This window comes from Anomalospiza imberbis, chromosome 8, assembly GCF_031753505.1.
Source record: "Anomalospiza imberbis isolate Cuckoo-Finch-1a 21T00152 chromosome 8, ASM3175350v1, whole genome shotgun sequence".
Lineage (NCBI taxonomy): Eukaryota > Metazoa > Chordata > Aves > Passeriformes > Viduidae > Anomalospiza > Anomalospiza imberbis.
The window spans coordinates 22,112,769-22,133,539 of NC_089688.1; the positions used below are offsets into that span (position 1 = coordinate 22,112,769).

General features: G+C 58.0%; 1 protein-coding gene across 8 annotated transcripts in view; it reads left to right on the forward strand.

Annotated features, from left to right (window-relative positions):
- Positions 1 to 20,771, forward strand: part of KCNIP2 (potassium voltage-gated channel interacting protein 2) — a 43,772-nt gene that overhangs the window by 17,469 nt on the left and 5,532 nt on the right. The window contains exons 1-2 of one of the 8 annotated variants that reach the window (XM_068197893.1): positions 11,540 to 11,789; positions 20,591 to 20,690. The exons of 2 other annotated variants lie outside the window; for them this stretch is intronic. In XM_068197893.1, the coding sequence (XP_068053994.1) occupies positions 11,768 to 11,789; positions 20,591 to 20,690 (122 nt within the window). In that variant the 5' untranslated portion in view covers positions 11,540 to 11,767. Of the gene's footprint in view, positions 1 to 2,067; positions 2,573 to 5,669; positions 6,611 to 9,892; positions 10,011 to 11,539; positions 11,790 to 20,590; positions 20,691 to 20,771 lie in introns of those variants that run through there. 5 more of the 8 variants (XM_068197892.1, XM_068197900.1, XM_068197894.1 and 2 more) reach the window with 5 other exon arrangements.

Here is a 20,771-nt window from a genome sequence, read left to right on the forward strand (position 1 = left end):
CAACAGCCCTGCCTTGTGGCTTGCTTTTGATTTGTGCTGAATTCCTACTTGGCTTTCCAGGGAGGAGCAGGGTCGGTGGCCAGGGTGGCCAGCATCTGCTGATCTGGAAGGTACAGGAGATCCCCTGTCCCTCATGACCATCACGACCAGGGTGAACAGGATGGCACGTGCATGTCTCACCCACCCGGGACATGCTGGGATGGGGCAACTTTCCCTGTCAGGTGGAAGCTGGCTGCCAAGGAGCTGGCTGGTAGGGCTTGGGATGGATCTGCAAACTTTGTGTGCTGTCACGTACTGTGGGCTCTGGCACCCTCCTGTGGCTGTTCTGTCGCCTGTCCTGTGTCCCGCGGGCCTTTGGGATGCTGCAGCTGCCTTGGTCTGGTTTGTGCTGGCTGGTCCCCGTAGCACTGGGGACACTGTGCATTGGCAGGATCTGGCCTTGTATCACACAGCTCATGGGACCTGATCACTGCAAGAGACCGTCCCAACGTGTTTGTGTTGTGGGGTTGAGCCAGGAGCAGAGCTCCTGGGTACTGTAGACATGGATGAGGGTGCTAAACCCCACACCTAGTCCCGAAAGGTGTCAGGAGTAGACTTGGCACTGCTGGCTATCCAATCTCTGAACTTTCAACTGGGGGCAAGTGGTTCACAGGGGTAGCTTCGGTGAAGGTGTTGTATTCACAGATTGTCTCTACATCTGTGTCTCTGCTGAGCTGCTCAGTCTGCCTCAGCTGGCCTGGACTGGCCCCTTCCTCTTGTGAGGTTGATGTCCCTTGCAGCTCTTCCCTGGCCTGGGGCTTTGTGGATGTATTATTAAAGGGTTGCAAGTCCCTGCTGTGCTGTGTGTTGTGCCTTGTTTAGGATCTCTCCAAACCTGGCTCAGCTATGCTGCCAGTGCAGCATCCCCTGCTGCACATCCCCCTCCCCGTGGGACACTGTCATGCTGTGGTGTGGAGACACTCTGTTGGGCAGCTGACCCCCTTCTGCATGGCCATAGCCTGTTTAAGATGGGGGGCAGACAGAGGGGGCTTGGTTTGGAGGGGATGGCCTTTCTTTTGGGGAGCAGGAGGTGAAGTTCCCCTATGCCAACCCCAGTACAGGGCTGGTGGGAAGTGGTGGTGCTCTCACCCCTTCCCTTTGGACTCTTTCTTGAGGTATTGGTAGGGACTGGACAGTCTGACGGTTCCTGGCTGTATCATGGCTCCACCCTCTTTTCCATCCCTGAGGGAACAGAAGCTGTAATTTCCGTCAGGTCCCTTTTTGTTCGCTTCCTTCCCTATTAATAAGAGATGAAATTTATGAGATTATAGAGTCTGGATGGATTCAGAACTGATATAATCCTGCTGCTGTGGGGTGTGAATTCACTGTAGAGATGGAATACAGCTGGGAAAATGGTATTAGGGGAAGGGATGCTGTCCTGAGTCTGTACAGACCGTCTCAGGCTGGCTCTGGGAGCAGCGAAATCCCACTGCCACCACACTCTAGTCTGTCTTCTGGCTCTGACGTACTGTGCAAGTCAGCAACTTGCTGCCAGGGTGAGCTTTGGAGTGAGCAGCTCTTAGCCTGGGTGGTCTCAGAGTCTGACTCCTCTTCCTCCTATCCTTGCATCCATCCTTGTCTCCTCCCCTGTGTGGAGCCAGCAGAAGTGGATGCTTGGAGATGCAGGACACTTGCAGTGATGAAGGACTGATGCCCAGGGATGCAGGATGTTCACAACACTTGATTGTGGGAGTGGATGGCTCATGCTCAAGGATGCAGGATGCTCTCGGTGCCGGCTTCCCTCCGGAAGGAGCATCCTTGCCTGCTCTTGGAGAGAGGCGGCCCTGGGATGCAGCGGTGCCTCATTGGTCAGCGGGACCTGTGGAGTCTGCGGGTTGCCATACCAACCTGTCTCTGGTTCCCGGCCAGCCGGGGCGTGAAGTGCCGGGTCGAGCTGGTGCCAAGGGGCGGATCAGGACCCAGGGGCAACCCGAGGCTGTGCCAGCCAGGGAGGCGTCCATCCGCTTCTGCCGGAGGGCTGACTGGCACCGCTGGGCTCCCCGGCACCCCGCATCACCCTGACGCTGCTCCCCGCCGCTCCCCGCAACTTTGCGGCACGGAGGGGGCCGGCGGGAGGGCACGGCCCGGGGGGGCGAACCCGGACATCCCGCTCCCTCTCAGCGGCCGGCTTTCGTGAGCTCGAGCCCCGGGAGGAGCACCGCCGCCGAACTCTGTGTCCCACTGCCCACCTGCACCGGAGCATCCCCGCGCAAAACTTCCCGCTGCCCGCCGCCGGGGAGCGGGGCCGGCGGCTGCCGCGCTGCCGGGCGCTGCCGCTGCCCGCTCCGCCGGCCTGGAGCGGACGCCGATGCCCGCAGGCTCGCTCCGGGCAGAAAGGCTCAGTCCTCCCCCGGGCATCGCCCGCTGCTCCGAGGAGCTGGGGGGCTGTTTGGCGGCCGGGAGCGGGTGCGGCTGGGTCCCTCCCCAGCGCTGGGAGCTGGAGCCATGAGCCACTGCCAGCAGCGCTGCAAGAGGCAGCTGGGCCGGGTGATCCGCTTCTTCTACCAGTTTGTCACCGGGACTCTCTCCCAAGGTAAGTACCGTGCTGGGGGACACGGGCTCTCTGTTCTGCGCCAGGGGATGTCTATCTGGTGAGCTCTGTGGGGTTCTCCCCTCCTTGGGGAGAGGAGAAATGCTGTTTAGAAATGCTGGTGGAGGGGTTGCACTGAGCTCTGTGTGGAGCAAAGCTGAAGATGCTTCTAGGAAGCAACAAAAGCCCCTGAAGGCCCCTTGTGGACCTGGTGTGAGGGGAATGTTTTATTTGGGGAGGGGACTGATGCAAAGTGGAGCACGAAAGAACTGCTGTACAAATAAATTGCAGCTGGTCTGATCGTTCCTGACATGTCAAGGAATCTGGCTCTTCTGGGGCTGGAGCCATGTCCTCCATCTAGCTGGGCAAAGAAGCCCTGGGTGTGCCCCATGAGCCAGGGCAGGGACACACCCTGGTGCCTGCATCTACTGGTGCTTTTGTCCTGGGATGCTTGGTCCTGGGGACAGAGCTGCCTACTCTGTGCTCCTGGTTTGCTGTCACTGCCATGGCAGGATCCTCACCCCTGTGCCAGCCCCTGCTGGCCCTGCCAGCTGCCCAGAACCCCTGGCTATGAAGCCAGAATCTCCTAAACCCAGTAGGCATATCTTGGGGAGGTCATCATGAGCTTGTGTGTGCTGGAATCTGGGTGCCCTACTCCCACCCCTGTCCGTGCGTCCCTGTGCAGGGACAAAGTTGGCATCCCCGTGGCCTTGCCCTGCTGAGAACCATTGGGCTGCCCCTCTGGGCCCCAGCAGTGCTGGGAAGGGATGCGCCGTACCGTGAGTGCAGGGAAAGCCTTGTTGGGCCAATGTGGCAGCGTCACACCTCAGAGCAGGGCTGGGACTTGCACTGCTCTTGCCAGGACTCAGCCTGCCTGGAAAACCCCTCCCAGGTTTTGTTCCCTCCTTGCCTGGGGAAACCCCTGGGTCTCCACAGCCTGTGCCTGTCCTTGGGGCCAGAGAAATGCAGGAATAGCATGGAGCACTTGGCATAGCCCGGGAGGCTGGGATGTGGGAGCAATATTTGACCTGTGAGCCATGCCCAGCTGGCATGCTACCTTCCTGCCCACAGGGACTCAAGCCCTGGGACGGAGGCTCCCGGTCAAAGCAGGGGACAGTCCCCCAAGCCCAGCAGCATGCCAGGCTCTGGAGGCTGGGTGTGCCGCAGGTCCATCCCCGCTAGTTGGCTCCATTGGGCACCAGCCAACTTGCCTGGAGTGGAGGGGGCAGAGGATGAGTCAGCTGAGTCCAGCCCAGGGCATGAGGGGCAGAGCTGCAGGTGATGGAGCAAAGAGAGAATGGGACCTCGGGATGCTCCCAAACCCCATCACCTGCAAGGATATCCTGCAGGTCCTTCTCCCAGTGTCCTGGGCTTTACAGCTAGGTACTGTGGCATCGGGACTGTAGCAGGTGTCCCCTGCGACTCAGTTTCTGGAGTGACCATGTGTGCTGCTGTGCAGGACCAAAGGCTTTCCCTACAGCCCTGCTGGGTATGCATGGGATTGGGATGGGCATAGAGGGCATGGCTGGCCGTGTGGCACTGAGTACCCTCACTGGCTTCTTGGTGTCCTCCCAAGCTCTGAGACAAGCCAAAGTGGGGTGAAACCCAAAGCTGAGCAGCTCTGAGTTGGGTGTGGGATGTGGGGCTTGCACAGCCTTCTCCCCTCTGCAGGTCCCCTCCTCCCCAGCTGCTGCTCTGATCCTTGGGCCACCAAGATGCTGACCCCTCTCTGGCTGTTATCCTACCCCATCATTCCCTTTTGGGGGGCAGTGACCAGTGAACCCCTGTCCTTCCTGCATAGGTGAAAGAGGTCTCCTGGAGCTCACTGCAGAAGGCACTGGGTGCTTGACCAGGTGGGCCTGGGGCAAGGGGCCCCCTGGCTGGGTGCCCTGGGGAGCTGGCCAAGGATGGGTTGCCAGAGAGGGCAAAGAGAAATGACTCAATCAATTAACCAGATTAAAACTGTGACTTCACCTCCCAAAAATAGCATTTCACCAATATTTTAATGTGCTTATTAATAATCTGCTCGCGCTCTGATTAGCAGCAAGGTAATAAGGGATCAGCTTTAACCTAAATTTAACTCTCCCTAATGGATGATGGCCCTGAGAACCAAAAAAAAAGGAGAAATTCCTATCCATCAGGCTGGCCCCCCGGCAGGTCAGGAGCACCCAAGAGACATGGGCAGCAGCTGTCCAGCTGTGCCCAGGGACCATCACCTCATTGTGGCCCAGCAGGTCCTGTGGCACATTTTGTGGAAGGAGTGTACTAACACCCTGCTGCACTGAGTGAAGAACACTTTAGGGGTAGCCACAGGGGTGGCTCTCAAGGAGGGCAGATCCTGGCCACAGTCAAGGTGCACGGTCCCCTCCTGAAGAGACAGGTCCCTTGACATGGATGATTGCCCTGCTCCGTCCCCATCTGCTCCATCCCGCAGCGGAGGACAGTTCCCCATCCCCAGCTGCTGATAGTGCTGGGAGGATGGAGACAGGGCCCAGCCACCTGGCTACCTGGTGGCTCCGGGTGTGCTTGTGGCATGCTGTGTGCATGGAGCTGCTTTTTGGGCAAGAAACCCCACTGCAGGGGTTATTTATACACCACCCAGCAGGTGGCTGGCGGGGTGTTTAAATTTAGCAGTGTGGCAGGGCTGTGCTGCCGGCAGCACTGGAGAGCCAGGGCAGGGGTGGCTGGGTGGGGGATGCTTTATGGCTGCTAGTGTCACAGCCCAAAGTGGGACAGGTGGCATGGACTCAGTGCCTGCCTGGTCCTGGGGCAGTGTTACAGGCCCTGCTGCTCTCCCCAGTGCTGAGCCATGGGCATGTGCCAGGGCCACTTTGCCATGCTGTCCAGTGTCACCTGCGGATCCTCAGAGCTGTTGATCTCGGGGGAGAGAGAAGGGAGGGAGGAAGGGAGGAAGAGAAGGGCGGATCTGCATGCTTGGATTCTGCTCCCTGAAAGGGCCACAGCTGGGGCAATGCTGTACTCCTCACACACTTGGGTGGCCACAACCCCTGGCTGTGGGTGCAGGGTAGGGATGGAACATCTTGTATGCAAAGAGGGTTTGGGATGAAACATTTTGGTCGGGTGTCTTCCTCAGCCGTATGCCCCATGGGACAGCAGATGGGGCCAAGCGCAGTGCAGGGGCCAGAAGCGTCTCAGGCATGGGTGCAGCTAATCCAGCGTGGTTTGGGATCTGTGAGTGAGTGTGCTCAAACCCACAGTGGCACTAAATGCACCTGGTATCACAGAGCAGGAACCAGGCTGGTTGGCTCTGACTCCAGGCTGAGAGAAACAGATGCTGATCACAGACATCCCTGGGGAGGTGCTGTTGTGGGACACAGGGAACAAGATGCCAGACCCAGCTCTCCAGGTTGGCAGAACTGCAGAGACACCTTCCTTCAAGCCCTCGTGTCTGGAGCAAGGACGGACACAGGCATCAGCAGAGATCCTGGCAGCATCGTTCCCTAGGGAGCCCCTTTTCCAGGACTCCCAGCTTCGCCTGTGGTGTGGCAGCAAGGAGCTGAGCCCTGAGGATCCCAAGATCATCAGGGAACTCAGAGCAGCTCTTGGGCTATGGTGACACCTTGCTGGCCCCATGGCACTGAGACACAGCCACATGTGTAATGAGCCCTGTCTGTTCTCTGCCCCCTGCCTCCTTCTTCTGGCTGATGGTGCCACTCTCCCCCCGGGCCAGGAGGGTTATTTTTAACTGTTTGCCATGTGCTGTCTGAGCACAATTAAGGTAATTGGTTTGGGAGCCTGGCTCTCACACAACGCTCCCAATTACCTGCCTGCCTGCCCGTGCGGCCCCCCGCCTCCCTGCCCGCCGTGGCCGGTTCCTCTGGCAGGGGACTGCCGGGACAGGGCTGCCCCAGATAGCACGGCAGGGCTGGGTGGGGGCGCGAGCGGGCACAGGGGATGGAGCCATGGAGAGGACATCCCTGCACAACGACAGCCTGCTCTATGCCTCCCTGATTGCCATCCTCCTCCTCATCTCCTATTGGTTCACCACCCGCTGCTTCAAAATCATCAGCGGCATTGAAGGTACGGGGCTGGGGACATGGGGGACAGGGTGACACGGCCCGGCTGCTTCCACAAACCAAGTGGTGAGGCGAGCCAGATGCTTGGTGTGGGAAAGGTGGATTGGTCTTGGATTGGGAGACAAGAAAGGTCTCCCTCTCTGCCTGCCTGGGAGACCTCCATCTTCTCAGTCACTTCATTAGTTCCTCCTGGCTGTGGTCCTGCTCCACTGTATGTGAGAGCAGCCGGTGGCAGCCCCGGAGCTGAGCTGTGGCTCAGGGCTGTATCCAGCGCTACTCTGGGGTCCACCATGCTGCTGGTGTCTAGGTACTGCTGCCCCTCGCTGTGAGACAGGGATGCAGATGGACTCTCTGCAGCCTCCCACTCTTGTAGGGTGCCCAGAGCTCATGCTTGGGCCTCAATCTGCATTTTGGGGCTCTGGGTCCCTTTGGGCGTGACCCACATCTTTGGTCCTCAGCTGGTGTGTTCGAGAGCTCTGGGATGTGGTGGGGGTCCCAGTTTCCCCAGTGAAGGGTCTCTTCAAGCCCCAAAGCAGTGGGATGTGAGTGCCAGGGGTTTGCAGGGTGAGACCTCAAGGCAAGGAGCAGGGCAGGAGGGGTGAAACTGGCATCACGTGTCTGGGGACGTGCAGAGCCTCTCCTGCCTGGGGTGTGAATTGCTCCATCCATCTGTGAGACTGCTCTCTGCACAGCTCAGCCAGAGCCTTAAGGCATTTCCCACAGCATGGCCAAATGCTGACTGGCTGCAGGGGCAAGGAGCACCCCTGGGAGTGATGCCCCTCAGTGGGATGGGGGGCAAAGCCCTGTCCCACACTTCTGGTGGGGTAGACGTGCTCTTGAGCATCCCTTGCAGGCAGCTGTGGGTCTGGCTCCACTGGTGACATCCCACATTAGGTCCCACGTGTCTCCTCCATCCTGGGGGCAGCTCCAGATGAAGTAACATCCGTGGGGACCTTGGTGAGGTGAAGGGGTGGTCCTTTGTCACACCTAGCCCATCTGGAGCTGCCCTTGGTCGAAAGGAATGTGCTCTGGGCAAGAAACCCTGGGGAGTCTGGGGGTGCTGGGAGCTGGGCACAGTGTGTGCCACTGGGACATGGCACCAGTGCCGGGTGCCTGTGCTGGTCCTGATGGGATTCTCTGTCATGCTGGTAGCAAACAATGGATTGTTTTTTTAATGGCTCCAGCATGGAAATATGCAATCCTGACATGGCAGGCAGTGGGAGAATTATCACTGCTCTGCTGGGGAGGATGGCTGGCACACGGGAGGCACAAGGGCAGGTGGGGAAGCTGTCACTCAGTGACTGGCCTACCGCTGCTCCAGCCCCAACATCCCACGAGGCTGCCAGAGACATATGATGGGCTGATGACAGTCCGTTCACATGGGATCAGCAGGTTCCCTTTGCAGAGAAGCTGCACTAAACCCTCTGGATCAGGCTGGAAGGGCTCCTCTCCCTCTACGTCTGGCCAAAACTAGATTGCAAAAATAGACTCATGGCCTACAGGACAGGCATCGGTGCTGGAAGCAGCTGGAGGCTTGAGGAGAGGATGGGTTGTAACTGGGGCTCAGCAAGAAAAGTGGCTTTAAAAACACAGTTGACATCAGTGGGAAACTTTCTGCAAGACTGCAACAGGTCTGTGCCACCTCAGCCCGGAGGGATTGACTCAAGGGCAAAACTGGGAGGCAGACACATGAAATCCAGGCTCACTGTCTGGAAACTCAGCTCTTTCCAAGAAAAGGAAATGCAAGGTCTGAAAACTTCCAGCCTGGGGAATGTTTCCCTGGGGAAGGCTTTCATCTCTTTCCTTAAGACGCCTCTGATGCATCTCTGGCATCTTCTGCTGGTGTTAGAACAACCTTGGGAGCGTGCCCCAGGTGGGCAGGAGATGCCAAGCCCAGTGGCACGAAGCCACTAGATAGCCAGGCTATGCCATGACCTGGGACTGAGACTCCAGCCTTCCCCATCCCCTGCCAGGGGACAAACCTGCAGCCTGCTGGGCTGAGGATGGGGGTTCCTGGGAGACTGGTGTGAGGCAGCCCTGCTGGGAGCTCTTGCTGGGGGTCTGCTCCATAGCCTGGATATGGTGACCCCACCTGTAGCTGTGGCAGGTGGCCTTGCTTCTGGGGTGAACTGGGAGGGCTGGGAGGTGGCAGTGGCATGGGGGCAGCCCTGCTCCCTGCTTACCACACTAGTGCTGGAGTTAGTTCTGGTCTTGCATCATGCACCATATGGGAATTGTCCGCCTGGAGATGAGCAGTGCTGGTGGCATCCCTGGGGTAGCGATGGGGAAGACCCCAAGGGGTGCTGAGCCCCGGTGACAGGCAGTGACCACAGGTACCTGGATGTCCAGTGATCCCTGTGGCTTGTGATCAAACAGCCAGGCAGGGGCTGGAATGCTGTTAGAAAAGAGCAGGGGAGCTAAATTTAGCCCCATTGGCTGTGTGTGGATGTGTGCTCGAGGCACACAGATGCACAAGTTCACCCTCTGTTTCCAGCTTCTGCGTGACCTTGGCTGGGTCCCCAGCCCCTGCTTCTCCTCTTCTCCTGCTATTGCTGCACCATTTCAGGGTCTGGCAGTGTCTTGGGAATCCTGCATCATGGCCTCTGCTCCCAGACTGTTCTCCCAGACCTGCTCCCCATCTTCCCTTGGTGTTCCCAGCAAAACAGGTGGACCCATCTGCCTGCTCAGAAATGGGGCAGATGGAATTGTTGCTCCAGACACTCCTCAGGAGGGAGATGTTGAGGTGTTTAGCCAAGTTGGTCCCCATGGGGCAGACACATGTCTGGGGCACAGAGGACAAATCTGAGTCATCCCCATCCTGGATGTTTTGCCAGTGCCCAGCGTCCTGCTCCTCCCCGTGTCCCCCCCTGGGAACCGAGTGCCTTTTAATATCTGTGGCCCGTTTCCTTAGCAACTGCATTAAGCAAATCGATGGAGGTGGTGTCATTGGAATGGGAGGGCATGCCTTCTTTCCCCCTCTGACCCCCCCCATCCCCGCCACCCCCCACGCCTCCCTCCACTTGGCCTCTCTCCACTCTTACTCACAGGCACGGCCCTGCTCTGCCTGGGCTCTCAGCCGTGGCTCGCTGAGCCTCCAGCCACAGCCCTGCGCTGACCCCTCGCTCGCCCATGGCTGATGGCAGGTGCCCCTGAGTAGGGGGTGACAACCGAACCCCCACCAGGGACACAGGCGGATGTCCCTGGGGATGTGCGGTCTGGCGGCTGAGGTGCTGGGGTGAGGGGGCTCAAGGACTGTGATAGGGAGGGGTGGAGGGGTGAGGGGCCATGAGACACCCCCACCATGAACCTGGAAGGCCTTGAGATGATTGCAGTGCTGGTGGTCTTGGTCCTCTTCGTCAAGGTGCTGGAGCAATTTGGCCTCTTCGAGCCTGTGTCCTTGGAAGGTAACGGGTGTGGGTGGTGCTGTCCTCTCCGGGACATGAGGGGCAGGTGGTGGGTGTCCAGAGCTGCCCCCAAGGATGCTCCAAGGCTGCTGCATCCATGAGAGAGTCCTGGTGTCCGTTGGCTGCTTGTAGGGGGGTAAGATGCAAGGAGCAGAGTATCCTGCCTGTCCCAGTGGCTGGGGATGTAGGGAGGGGACCGGGCTGGCAAGCTGTCTGCTGTACGGTGGTGACTTTGATATGTGCTGGGGGCTGGGACTGTGTGTGACCATGAATGTGGGCACCAGGGTGTTTTCCAGCACCTCCACAGGAGCAAGGTGTTACCAGAGTCCATGGTGACCCCACCCTGCACGTGAGGTGTTGGCCTCAGCACCAGTCTGCACGGCAGCCAGGCTCAGGCAGGACGGGCGCATGCTGGGCCCCTGCTCCTGGCTCTCGCCAAGGCTCCCCGTGGCCCCGGGCAGGGTGCGGGGACACAGAGGGAGCTGACCAGCTATGGATGGGCTGTGCGAGGTGCTGAGTGGTGTGCACGGGACACACTTGGCAGAGTCAGGATCCGCTCGGGGGATTCTGCTTGGTTCATGGTGGGAGCGAGGTCAGGACTGCTTGGCTGGGTGCTCCCTGGACTCCCGGAGTGATGGTTGTGTGAAGGGTCCCCCCAGCTCTGCCCTGCCCATACCTGCACACACCTCTCCGAAGGATGCCGCAGCCTGCCTGGCCCCCGGCACTGGGGCATGCACGGGGTGAGGAGGAGACAGACAGTTTCCCTGGTGCCCTGAGATACTCTGCTGTGCTTCTCCAGCACTGGCTCCCACACGGGCTGGGTGTAGTGGCGAATGCTCACCTCTACAAGCAGTGAAGCAGGCAGCACCCGAGGCTGCACCTACAGGCTGGCTGTGCCTGGAGATAGGGAAGGGTCAGATCGAGGGGATCTCTCCCTCTGATCCTGTGAACCTGATTGCAGGACAGGAAAGATGGGTGGAAGTTTTCATTACTATTTAACTGCTTACTAAGTCCCTGTGTTCCAGCAGCAGTACTCCTAGGTGGATCATACCAGGAGGGAAACTGAGGCAGGAGCTGACCTGTCAGACATCCTGCCTTATGAGTGCCGGGGCAGGGCATGCTGACTGTGCCCAAGGTGGATTCTCCCTCTTCAGTTCTGCTGGTGATTTGGCGGTGCCTCCCTCACACCCTTTTTTCCCCCTTCCCAGTGCTTTTGCTTCCCTGTGTAGCTGCTCGAAGCTTTGGACCAAAATTGGTGGCATTGATTGCAGCTGTTCTGCAGCTCCCAGGTGTGGTGAAAAGAGTGGAGACAGAGCCCCCAGCCCCTGCAGCAACCCTGCAGACGGGCTCAGAACAAGGCAGAGGCCACTCCTTGCCTTGTGTGGCTCCTCTGTTTCCTGGGGCACACTCCTTGTCCATCTGTAACTGATTTTTCCCTAGCATGGGCCAGAGCTGGAGATGGGGTGTCCTGTGTCCAGCCTTGTCCCGGTCATCTGTCACCCCTCCAGAAGGAACAGGGGCATGCCTGTCCCACTCCACCCACCTTCCCATGCTGAGAAGCTGCAGTTCCCTCTGGCTTGGCTGGAGATGCACCCCAGCTGTGAGGGTGGGAATGGGATCCAGGTGCCCTGGATTGCCAGCAATTGCTCCCATTGCCTGAAGGTGCCCAGAGGAGAAGGAAACGTGTTGCTTAAGGGGCAGAAATTGGCTGAGGTTAAGCTGAGCCCGGGGCACTGTACAAGGAGTCCTGTGTGTGAATGGCAGTGGTTTGGGATGGAGGTGAGGTGCTGTTGCAGAGGTTGCTGCCCCTTTTGACTTGAGAGGCAGCAGGTAGGATTTTGCTCTCCAGGGAAGGTCCCAGGCAGCATCTGGGGCTGGTAAATACTGTGTCCCCTCCAGGGGTTGTTTACAAGCCATGGCTCGGTCAACAGTGACAGCCCCGAGACCGCAAAGAGCCTGAAACCAAATACTAATGGCTTGGGTCTGCTAATGGACACAGGGCTCTGCCACCTGCTCTGGAGCCATCGATGCTGCCGGCGGTGCTTCCCCTGCTCCGGCTGCTCGCCCATGCTCTCCCTGCCCCATCCCTGCTGGTGCCCTGCCTGCAGCTGTTTCTCTGCCCGGGTTGTGCCGTGCACCACAGTGATGCGCTGGGAATGGAGCAGCTCCAGAGGGGACCAAGCCAACCCCTCTAAGCCTGGGAGAAGAGTTCAGTGGGAGCATCTTGCAGTGAGATCCTGGGGGAATTCTAGGCTTGTTGGTTCCCAAACTCAGCTGGATGAGGCCCCAAGGACCCCATCCTTCATTTGGAACTAGCACTTCCCTGAAAAAGGGCTTGGACAGAAGTGCTGGCTGTCTGCAACCCCTTGTCCTGTCTGCTTGGCACTGTACCCCCTTGGACCTTGTCACAGCCACTGTCAGGCAGCAGCAATGGAGCATCCCTGTGATTGCACTTTGCTCCAGGATCTTCAAGGTGATCAATGCTGGAACTGCCGTTGTTTACCAGCTGGATAATCAGTGATGGATTGTGTTATCCCACCTCCGCCCTGTGCCATCATGCCTGTCCCCAGTCCTGAAGATCTCCTGGCAGACCCGTGCAGGAGGCTCTCAGACCTCTACTGAGATCTTGCTCTGGCCAAGCACTCAGGATGGGGCAGGTGGAGAGAAACACTATCAATTTTGCCTCTTGAAGTGCAGCATCAATAATTCAGTGCAGAGCAATTGGTCCCGGCTGGGAGGAGGGATGGCGGGAGGGAAAAGGCGGGAGAGCCACCCGCATAGCCCAGCCACAGATTAATATTAAATGAAGTGGCAGCTTGCTGTCAGCAGGATAATTGGTGCCCGCCCAGGGCTGTTCCTGCCTTGGCGGTTCAGGGTATGTGCTGGGGGGCAGGCAGGATTGGGGGTGTCTTGGAGAGCCCCCAACATAGGGTGTTCTGGCCTTTGCCTTCCCTGGGGGCTACTGCTGCTGTAGAGTTCAAGATATGGAAAGACAAGCAGGGCTGGGAGAGTGCCAAACCCTTCTGGAATCTGGGGAGAAATAGGAGGGAGCAGCAGCATGCCTGGGTGCCACCAGCACCCTGAAAGGTGCCAGGCAGGAGGGTGGTGGCAGTGAGCAGTATGGACCCCTCTTCATGCCTGGCTCAGGATGAGGGTCCCTCTGGAGAAAGGAGAAAGTGAGCATCCCCAAGGTGCTGGTGAGAGCAAAGTCCTGTGCCAAGCCCCGATTCCTCCTGCTTTCCAGGAAACTCTTTGGCAGGAGTGCTGTGTCTTGGCTGCAGGAGGCACTGGCCCTTTGGGGTGAGATGCTTTGTTCCCTGGGCTCATTCAGCCTGGTGGGTTTGACAGACCCCAGAGATCAAGGTGAGCTTGCTGCAGGGCAGTAGATCTTGGAGCATCGAAATCTAGCCTAGGATAGCTGCAGGCACTCCAGGTTGAAGTTTGGGGTTCCCTGGGCTGGGCTGCACCAGACATTCCCCCACCTGCAGTGGCTTTAACCCTTGCCTTTCCCTGGGCTAGCAGGTTTGTCAGCTGGCTCTAGGGCTGGGCAGGGTTGGCTCTCCCAGCAGCCCTGAGCTCCCCGAGGTCCACAGTGCCTGTAGTGCACCCTGTGTCTCTGCTGCTGCGTGGTGACATGTCCTGCTCAGCCCAGCCAGACCTAATTAGCTTGTTGAATCTCTTCTCCCTCCGGCCTTGTGTTAATCACTTTTCACATTGCTTCCTTCCCATTTCCCTCTGGTCTGATTTGCTCTTACTGTTGCTGATGTGCCTGGAGAGGGGAGCAAGGAGATCCAGCTGGACATGGAAAAGGGCCCCCACTCTGTCCCAGGATGGGCTCTGAGCCAGCAGATGGAGGGGCAGGAGATCACTCAGCCAAAGGGAGGTGAGAAAACCACAGGCTGGAGGAAAAGCAAGAAATGTAGAGAGCAAAGGAGCCTATTAGGACTGCCCTTCTTTATAGTCCTGCTCTCTTGGTGGAGGGTGAAGTCTTCAAGTCCAGTGGGAGAGGCTGTGACTCTTTAGTGTAAGGTTGTGTTGGGCTGCAGGGTGCTGTGGGAGCTCAATAGGATCTCCTTCACCACTCCCCTGTGAGGGGCAGGATTAGACGCCAGGACTGGGCACAGTTGGGAATGGAAGTGGCCTGGACTGGGCTCTAGGGAGTATGGAGTCCATGGTCCCTGGAGTGCTGTTATTGGGATGTCAGATGTGCCATCCGTGCTTGGCTACAGCATCCCCTCCCAGAGATACAGGAAAATGTCTCATTCCCCCATGGGTGCCTGCCCTGGGGCTTGTTGTACTGCTGGGGCAGCAGGTGGCCACATCAGAAGCAGCTTTTAGGTGAGAGATGCAAAGACAACTGAAAGCAACTTTCTAATTACCGCTGTTGCCAGGCTGCCCTCAAAGCAGGACGTTGGGTGGGCTGTGGGGAGCACCCGCCCTGGCTGTCCCTGACCTCTGCCCTCCCTCCAGGCAGCACCCTGTGGAGCACATTTCTTTTCAGCAGCAGGCAATGTACCCAGGGCTGGCAGTCCCAGCTGTGGCTGTGACTGACTTGCTGGTGCAGAGATACAGAAGAAGAAGGATGAAATGAGGCTGCAGAGGTCTGTGGAGGCGATCAGTGGACAAGGCTGAGCTCCAAGGCAGGGAACTTGTGCCATGCAAGGTGGGGACACTTTCGGGGGGAAGGTTTGGTGGTTTATGATGGTGGTTTACGGCAGAGGGGATTTCCTAGGCAGAGCTGGTCCCCAGGCTGGTGACAGCAGTATCCCAGTAGCGTGTGATGAACTCAAGGGTCCCTGCAGACTGCTCAGCTCCAGTGCCACCACGAGCTGCTGTTGGGGTGGAAGTCAGTGTGGCTGAGCTTCCTCCACCTCCATGCACCCACTGGTGCCCATTGTGCACCCCTTTGCAGGTTCCTGTGCCAGGCTGTGTAGTGCAGGGGTGCCCTGCAGGAGAGCTGACCCCTAAGTCCTTTGGGCAGTTTCATGGGCTCTCCTTCTCTGCAGCCTGGGTGCCCCCAGGGACCCCAGAGGGTGCCAGGGCAGGAAGAGGGAGGGCCAAGGCAGGTCTCTCCTCCCCTGCCCTCCCCTCTCCTGCGTTGCTGGGTCTGTTGCTGCCAGAGCAGCTGCCGGCTGGGGCTGTGTGTCTGGGGGATGGCGGTTGCTGAGGCACCCTGGGACCTGCAGGGGCTGCAAACGGTGGGCATCATCCTGCTGCTCTGCTCCAGCCTCAAGATACTCCATGCTCTGGGCATCATCGACCTGACCAAGGGAGGTGGGATGGGGACAGGGATGGGGATGGGGTTGCAATGAGATGGGAATGTGGTTGCAATGAGATGGGGATGTGGTGGTGGAGGTGCTCCTCCTATGCCAAGGGCTGCAGGGTGCTTAGGGGAATTTCTGAAGGATTACTGTGGTTTAGGGCATTTTTTTTGGGGGGGGGGCATTGGAGTGTCTGGCAGCATTAGGGTGTAGGGAACTGGGGAAGTGAGGGTGTCTGGGGAGTGTTTCAGAGTATTAGGATATTGGGTGGGAATATTTGTGGACATTGGAATGTGTGGTGTTGGGTGCAGGATGCTAGAAATGTAAGGTGTCTGGGAGCTTTATGGTGGGGCATATCTGGGTCTTGAGGCACTGGGATCCAGTGATGTGTGCGGTGCTGGGGGATGGACACTGTCTGGGCTATTGGAGTCTCAGGGCAATGGGATGCAGAGGACTGGGCTTTGTCAGATGATGGGGAAAGGCACTGCAGGTAACTGGGGCTGAGGAGATAAATGTGAGCTGGGAGAAGAGAGCCATGAATGTGGGGTGCAGCACCATGCAGGGCAAAGCTTTCTCACTGCTACATGAATTGGTGGCTATGGGGAAAACATGGGAAGAGAGGTGAGCCCTCCCTGTGGGGCTGTGCCAGGGTTGGGGAGGGAAGAGGATGCTCTGGGTATTGAGCTTCCTGGATTAGCAAGTGGGTACTGAGGATAGGGCTGGATGTGGCCAAAGAAGAGGACCCAAAATATGTCAGAGCAATGGATACACGACCTGTTGGTTGTGCCTGGTGAGGGTGGGAGTGCAGGAAGCTGCATGGTGCTGATGCCTGGTTTCCTTTGGCTCGAAGGTGCCACAGACAGTCCCAGCTCAGACAACGGCTGCCAATAGACTTTGCATGAATGTGTTTTGGGGCTGGTTTGCCTCCATCCCCTCTGCCTCCTTGCTGGCACTGGGGATGCTGTGAAATGAAGGGACTGCAGATCACATCCCCTTGGGCAGCCAGATTTTGGAATGGGAGGTGTGTGGCCAGGAGTGGTCAGAGAAACAACTAATAGTAGAGCAGAGGGAGGGGAGGAGAGGAGAGCGCTGTGCCCAGGAGGTGCTTTCAACCTCCTTTTGATGGAGGATGTCCCTGAGCTGCCTGGGATCTGGCTAGGGTGTGGCTGAAGCACTTCCACTTTTTGTCCCTGTGCCTTACTGTGGAGGGTATGGATGGCATCTGGGTAATGGATATGCAGAGCCCTAGCTCTCTTGTGGTACGCACTGCTTGCAGCCAAGAGGAGCTGCTGCTCTGCTGGGGCATTTTTTTGGGTAGCTCCTCTGGCACCTTGGATGTGCTGGTTCCTGCTGCCAGAGGAGGTGCTGATGGGGGCAGGATGTGTCCCTGTGTGTGGGTTTTGCAGCAGGGTGATGCATATGGCTTTCCCAGTCCTGCAGCTTTGTCTGCTCCATTTGGGGAGCCCCTGAGCTCCACTCTCTCTTGGGATGTGCATCCTGTCCCATTCGCTGCTTGCAATATTCTGTACATGGTGTGGTCTGAAGAAATTATTATTCTGCAACATCTCCTTTGGTCACAGCCAGGCTATCTGGGAGCACTGTCACAGGCTGGGGATGGGAATGGGGACAGCAGTGCTGCGAGCCCCACTGGGGACTGCTCAGCACAAGGGTTGTGCTGTTTCTCCCTCTGGCACCAGGGAATATCCTGGTCCTGAGCCTTTGCTGTCCCACGAACTGCAGCTCACTTGGCAGCTTTGCTGCTCCCAGCTCTGTCCCACCCCCAGGACAGGGACTCTTTGGCCCAGGGAGATGCCAGCTGTGATTTCATTCCTCTGATGGATGACCGTCTGGCACCTTTGCTACACTTGGCTCTGCATTGCTGACTGATGAGGGTCATTTGCAGAGCTGCTCTTGGGGGGACACATCCTGACCTCTCCCCAGGGGAAACTCACTCTTCCTCCTGCTGATGTTGTTGCAGACCCCAGAGAGCTGTGGTTGATGGCACTGCCTGAGGCTGGGTACTTCCCCGAGTGCTGAGCCCTGCACAGGGATGATTGTCAGCCACAGGTTTTAGGGGCAGCTGGGTTCCGATCAGCCTTGGGATACCAGCTCCTCCTGACTTGCCAACTGACCCAGTGTTGTCCCAGTGGGCCAAGCAGGGGCTGTGAGTGCTGCATGACTGGTGGGCTGCTGGTGCTCTGCTCCCCTCCTGGAACGGTGCTGTGCCCTGGGGCTGGTGACATTGCAGGGGGTCTTGTCGTGGGATGCACATTTTCCACCCACCAGGATCATGCATTTATTGACAGGTTACTGAGGGTGATGGGGGAGTTTTGGCACTGCCTGTTGGTTTGTTATTGAGGGTGTATTCTAGCAGGAGGGTGCCATGGAGGGGGTGGGTTGGTTCTCCCCACCCAGCTGTCACTGGAAGGACACTGGTGGCTGTGGCTCTATGGGAGGACAAGGACATTTTTATGCACCTGTCTCCTGTTCTTCCTCTGGGGAGGCCACGGAGCAGCCCAGGCTTGGGTCCTCCGTGGGAGGGGGGTGTCAGCCCAGCACTGGGTAGCCCTCAGCACGGTAGCATTGGCTGGATCCAGCCTCCAAGGACACATCAGCTGCTGGTGGCTCGACACAAAGTGGCCCGTGGCCATCCTGATGGCAATCATTGCTGGGGCAGGGTAGGTCCCTTCGGAGCCAGCCTTCAGGATTTATTTCAACAGCGTGTGGAGGTGGGGATGGGAAATTCCTTCCCTTTCTGGTGCTACTCAGGGATGGAATCTCGGCTTGTGTGTGTGTGTCTGCTTTGAAGTTGCTGAGCTGCAGAGTGATACATGGGAAGCGACAAGGCACTTAACCCGGCAGCCCTCCCGCCGCAGATAAAACACTGCCAGCCCTTTCTGTTCTGTGCCGGCCGCTGGATGGCCCTTACAGAAGGGTGGAGAGCACAGTGGCATCTGGAAAAGGAGCTGTTGCTGGCAGGGAGAGGGCTTCGTGCTGCAATGTCCCTTGTGTCCAGAGTGGCAGCACATGTTTGGGCACTGCTCCTCATCTTTGGGCTGAGCTGTTTCCCAGCAAGGAGGAGCAGCTCCCAGACTTGCTTGTGGTTTGGATGCTGGGGACAGAAAGAGGGTGGTGTGTCCTACTCAGCAGAGCCCTTGTGTTCGCTAAAGCCAGGACAGCAAAACCCCTGTCCTGGTCACCCCTCTCCTGTTGTTAAGCTGCATGTGCTGAATGTGCTCCCTCCCCTGCCCTGGGGACCCTGGAATCAGGCCCCCTTCGGTTTCCTCCTTGAGAAAACGCCCATGTTCTTTTTTTTTTTTTTTCTTTTTCCTTCTTTATAACAAACTAAAGTGTAACTTGCACCCGACCTGACCTACTGCACGTGCCTATACCTGCTGCCCCTGTGAGTCCAACCACAGTTTACTCTCTGTTGCATCTCTCTCGCTGTGTGGTTTCCCTCCTGCCCTGCTCCCTCCCGGGTCCATCACCCCGGCATGGAGTGTTGCTCTGACCACCCTGTCCCTTCCCTCTCAGCAAAGGGGATACTTCTGCCTGTCAGGTCTGTTCCCACAGCTCAGCTCTGCTGGAGGGACCTGGCCCCAGAGCATCCTTGGAAGGCTGAAAGGTGCAATTTCCCTTTCCCTCTGCAAATTAAAGCCCTGGAAGGGTAGCTTTGACAAAATCATGGTTTATGTACAACTGGTGCCCACTTCTATGAAAGAAAAGTCCTCTTTCCTCACCTGCCTGCAAACCCTGGAGCAGCCAGGAGCCAGGTTGTGCTGTTCTGACAGTGCCAAGACCCTGGTCCTCACCCTTGCCCCTGTCACCCCCTGATAAATACCAGGGGATGTGTTTGTTTATCCCCATAGGTTTGCAGCTCACTGTCACTCTGCTGGGGATGCCACATCCCTGGGGAGAATTTGCCCTCTTTGAGTGGCTTTTTGTGATGTCCTGCTGGATCCATGACCTCCTGGAGCTATTCTCCATCCCCCAGAATGATGGAGCTGCCTTGGTGTGAGCTCAGAGGGTCCCACGTTCTGCTTGTAGGCACTTTGGGGCCAACCTGCCTAGAAGTGGCTGCTGGGTGCAGACCCATGTCCCTGTCCTGGAGCGGGGTACCATGCAACACCATTTTCCTGGCATCTGGGGTTCAGCTTAGCCCCACAGGGCTGTGAAAGGGCTTCTCTGGAAGCTATTTGTAGAACCCTAGAGAAACAACCCCAAAACCAGGGCTCAGGATGCATAGACATTGTGACCTGCTCCTTGCAGATGTACAGGATGCTTGGAGCAAACACAGTGACAAACCAGAGCTCCAAAGGGACTTTGCACCTTTTGTCCCATTTGTCCCTATGCTGGTGTTTGCCTCCCCTCAGAGGCTGGAGCCCAGCATGGCCTTCATCCCCTTCTCTTCCTCCTTTCCCTACCTGCAGCATTAGTCCTGCGTGAGTTTGCTGGCTTGAGACACTGTGGGAAGGGAGGGAGGGGGTCTGCAGCCATGGGGCAACACCAGCTGGGACTGATGGGGCTGAGTGAAACCATTGGGGTCCAAATGGGGGAACAGGGGGTGGCACTGGGGTCGGTACAGTGAGGGGACCTACTATTACTGCAGGGCGACTTGGATGCAGTGGCCATGGGCCAGGCTGGTGTGGGGAGTCCCTCACCCAGCGTTGTAGCCTGGCCAAGGCAAAGCCCCGTTCCCCTTCTGGCTGTCTCAAAGCAGGTCCCTGGGCTTGGGTCCCAGTGTTGCACTGGGGTGGGGTGCATGCTGCAGTCTGGGCTGCATGGGGGGTCCGGTGCATGCTTTGTCTTCAGCCTGTGGGTGCCAGCAGGATCAAACCCAGCCCAAACTTAGGGAGGATGCAATGCCCTGGCTCTGCCACAGGCTGTTTCTTGGGCTTCATTCTATCTTGCCTCCCTGCAGAGCCCCTCGGAGAGGGTCCCCAGGGAGCAGGTAACTGTCCTCAAGGCTAAAGGACAGAGTCTGGCCCTGCCATTTCCTGATTCTCTGTGCTCCTGGGAGTCTCCAGGGCACCTTGGTATGATGGGGGTGTACAGAGGTGGTGGGTGTGGGTAGCCTAGCAGGTTTGTCCTCATCCTTCCCAAGGATGGATACTCCAGTGCTGGGTTTGTCCTGGGATTGAGCAGGAAGGTCGACCAGAGCCTGGGCTGCGTTTTGCCTTCCTGCTTCTCCAGCCTCACGCTGCATGTGCTGCCTCTGCTCAGATCACCCTGCGCCGGGTGCCCATCCCTGCTGCCCGTCGGGACCGGGGGCTGATGCTGTGTTAATTCTTCTGCTTGGTGACTCCTTCTTTCTTCCAGGCAACCCGCCAGTCCAAACTAAAAAAGCGCTGAAGCAGCGATTCCTCAAACTGCTGCCCTGCTGCCGGCCCAAATCCATCCCCTCGCTCAGTGAAAGCAAGTGCTTCTTCTTGCCTTTGTGTGTGTTTGTCCCCGGCAGTGCTGCTGCCTGCTCTCCACCCTGGCCCTGCCTGCGGGAAGG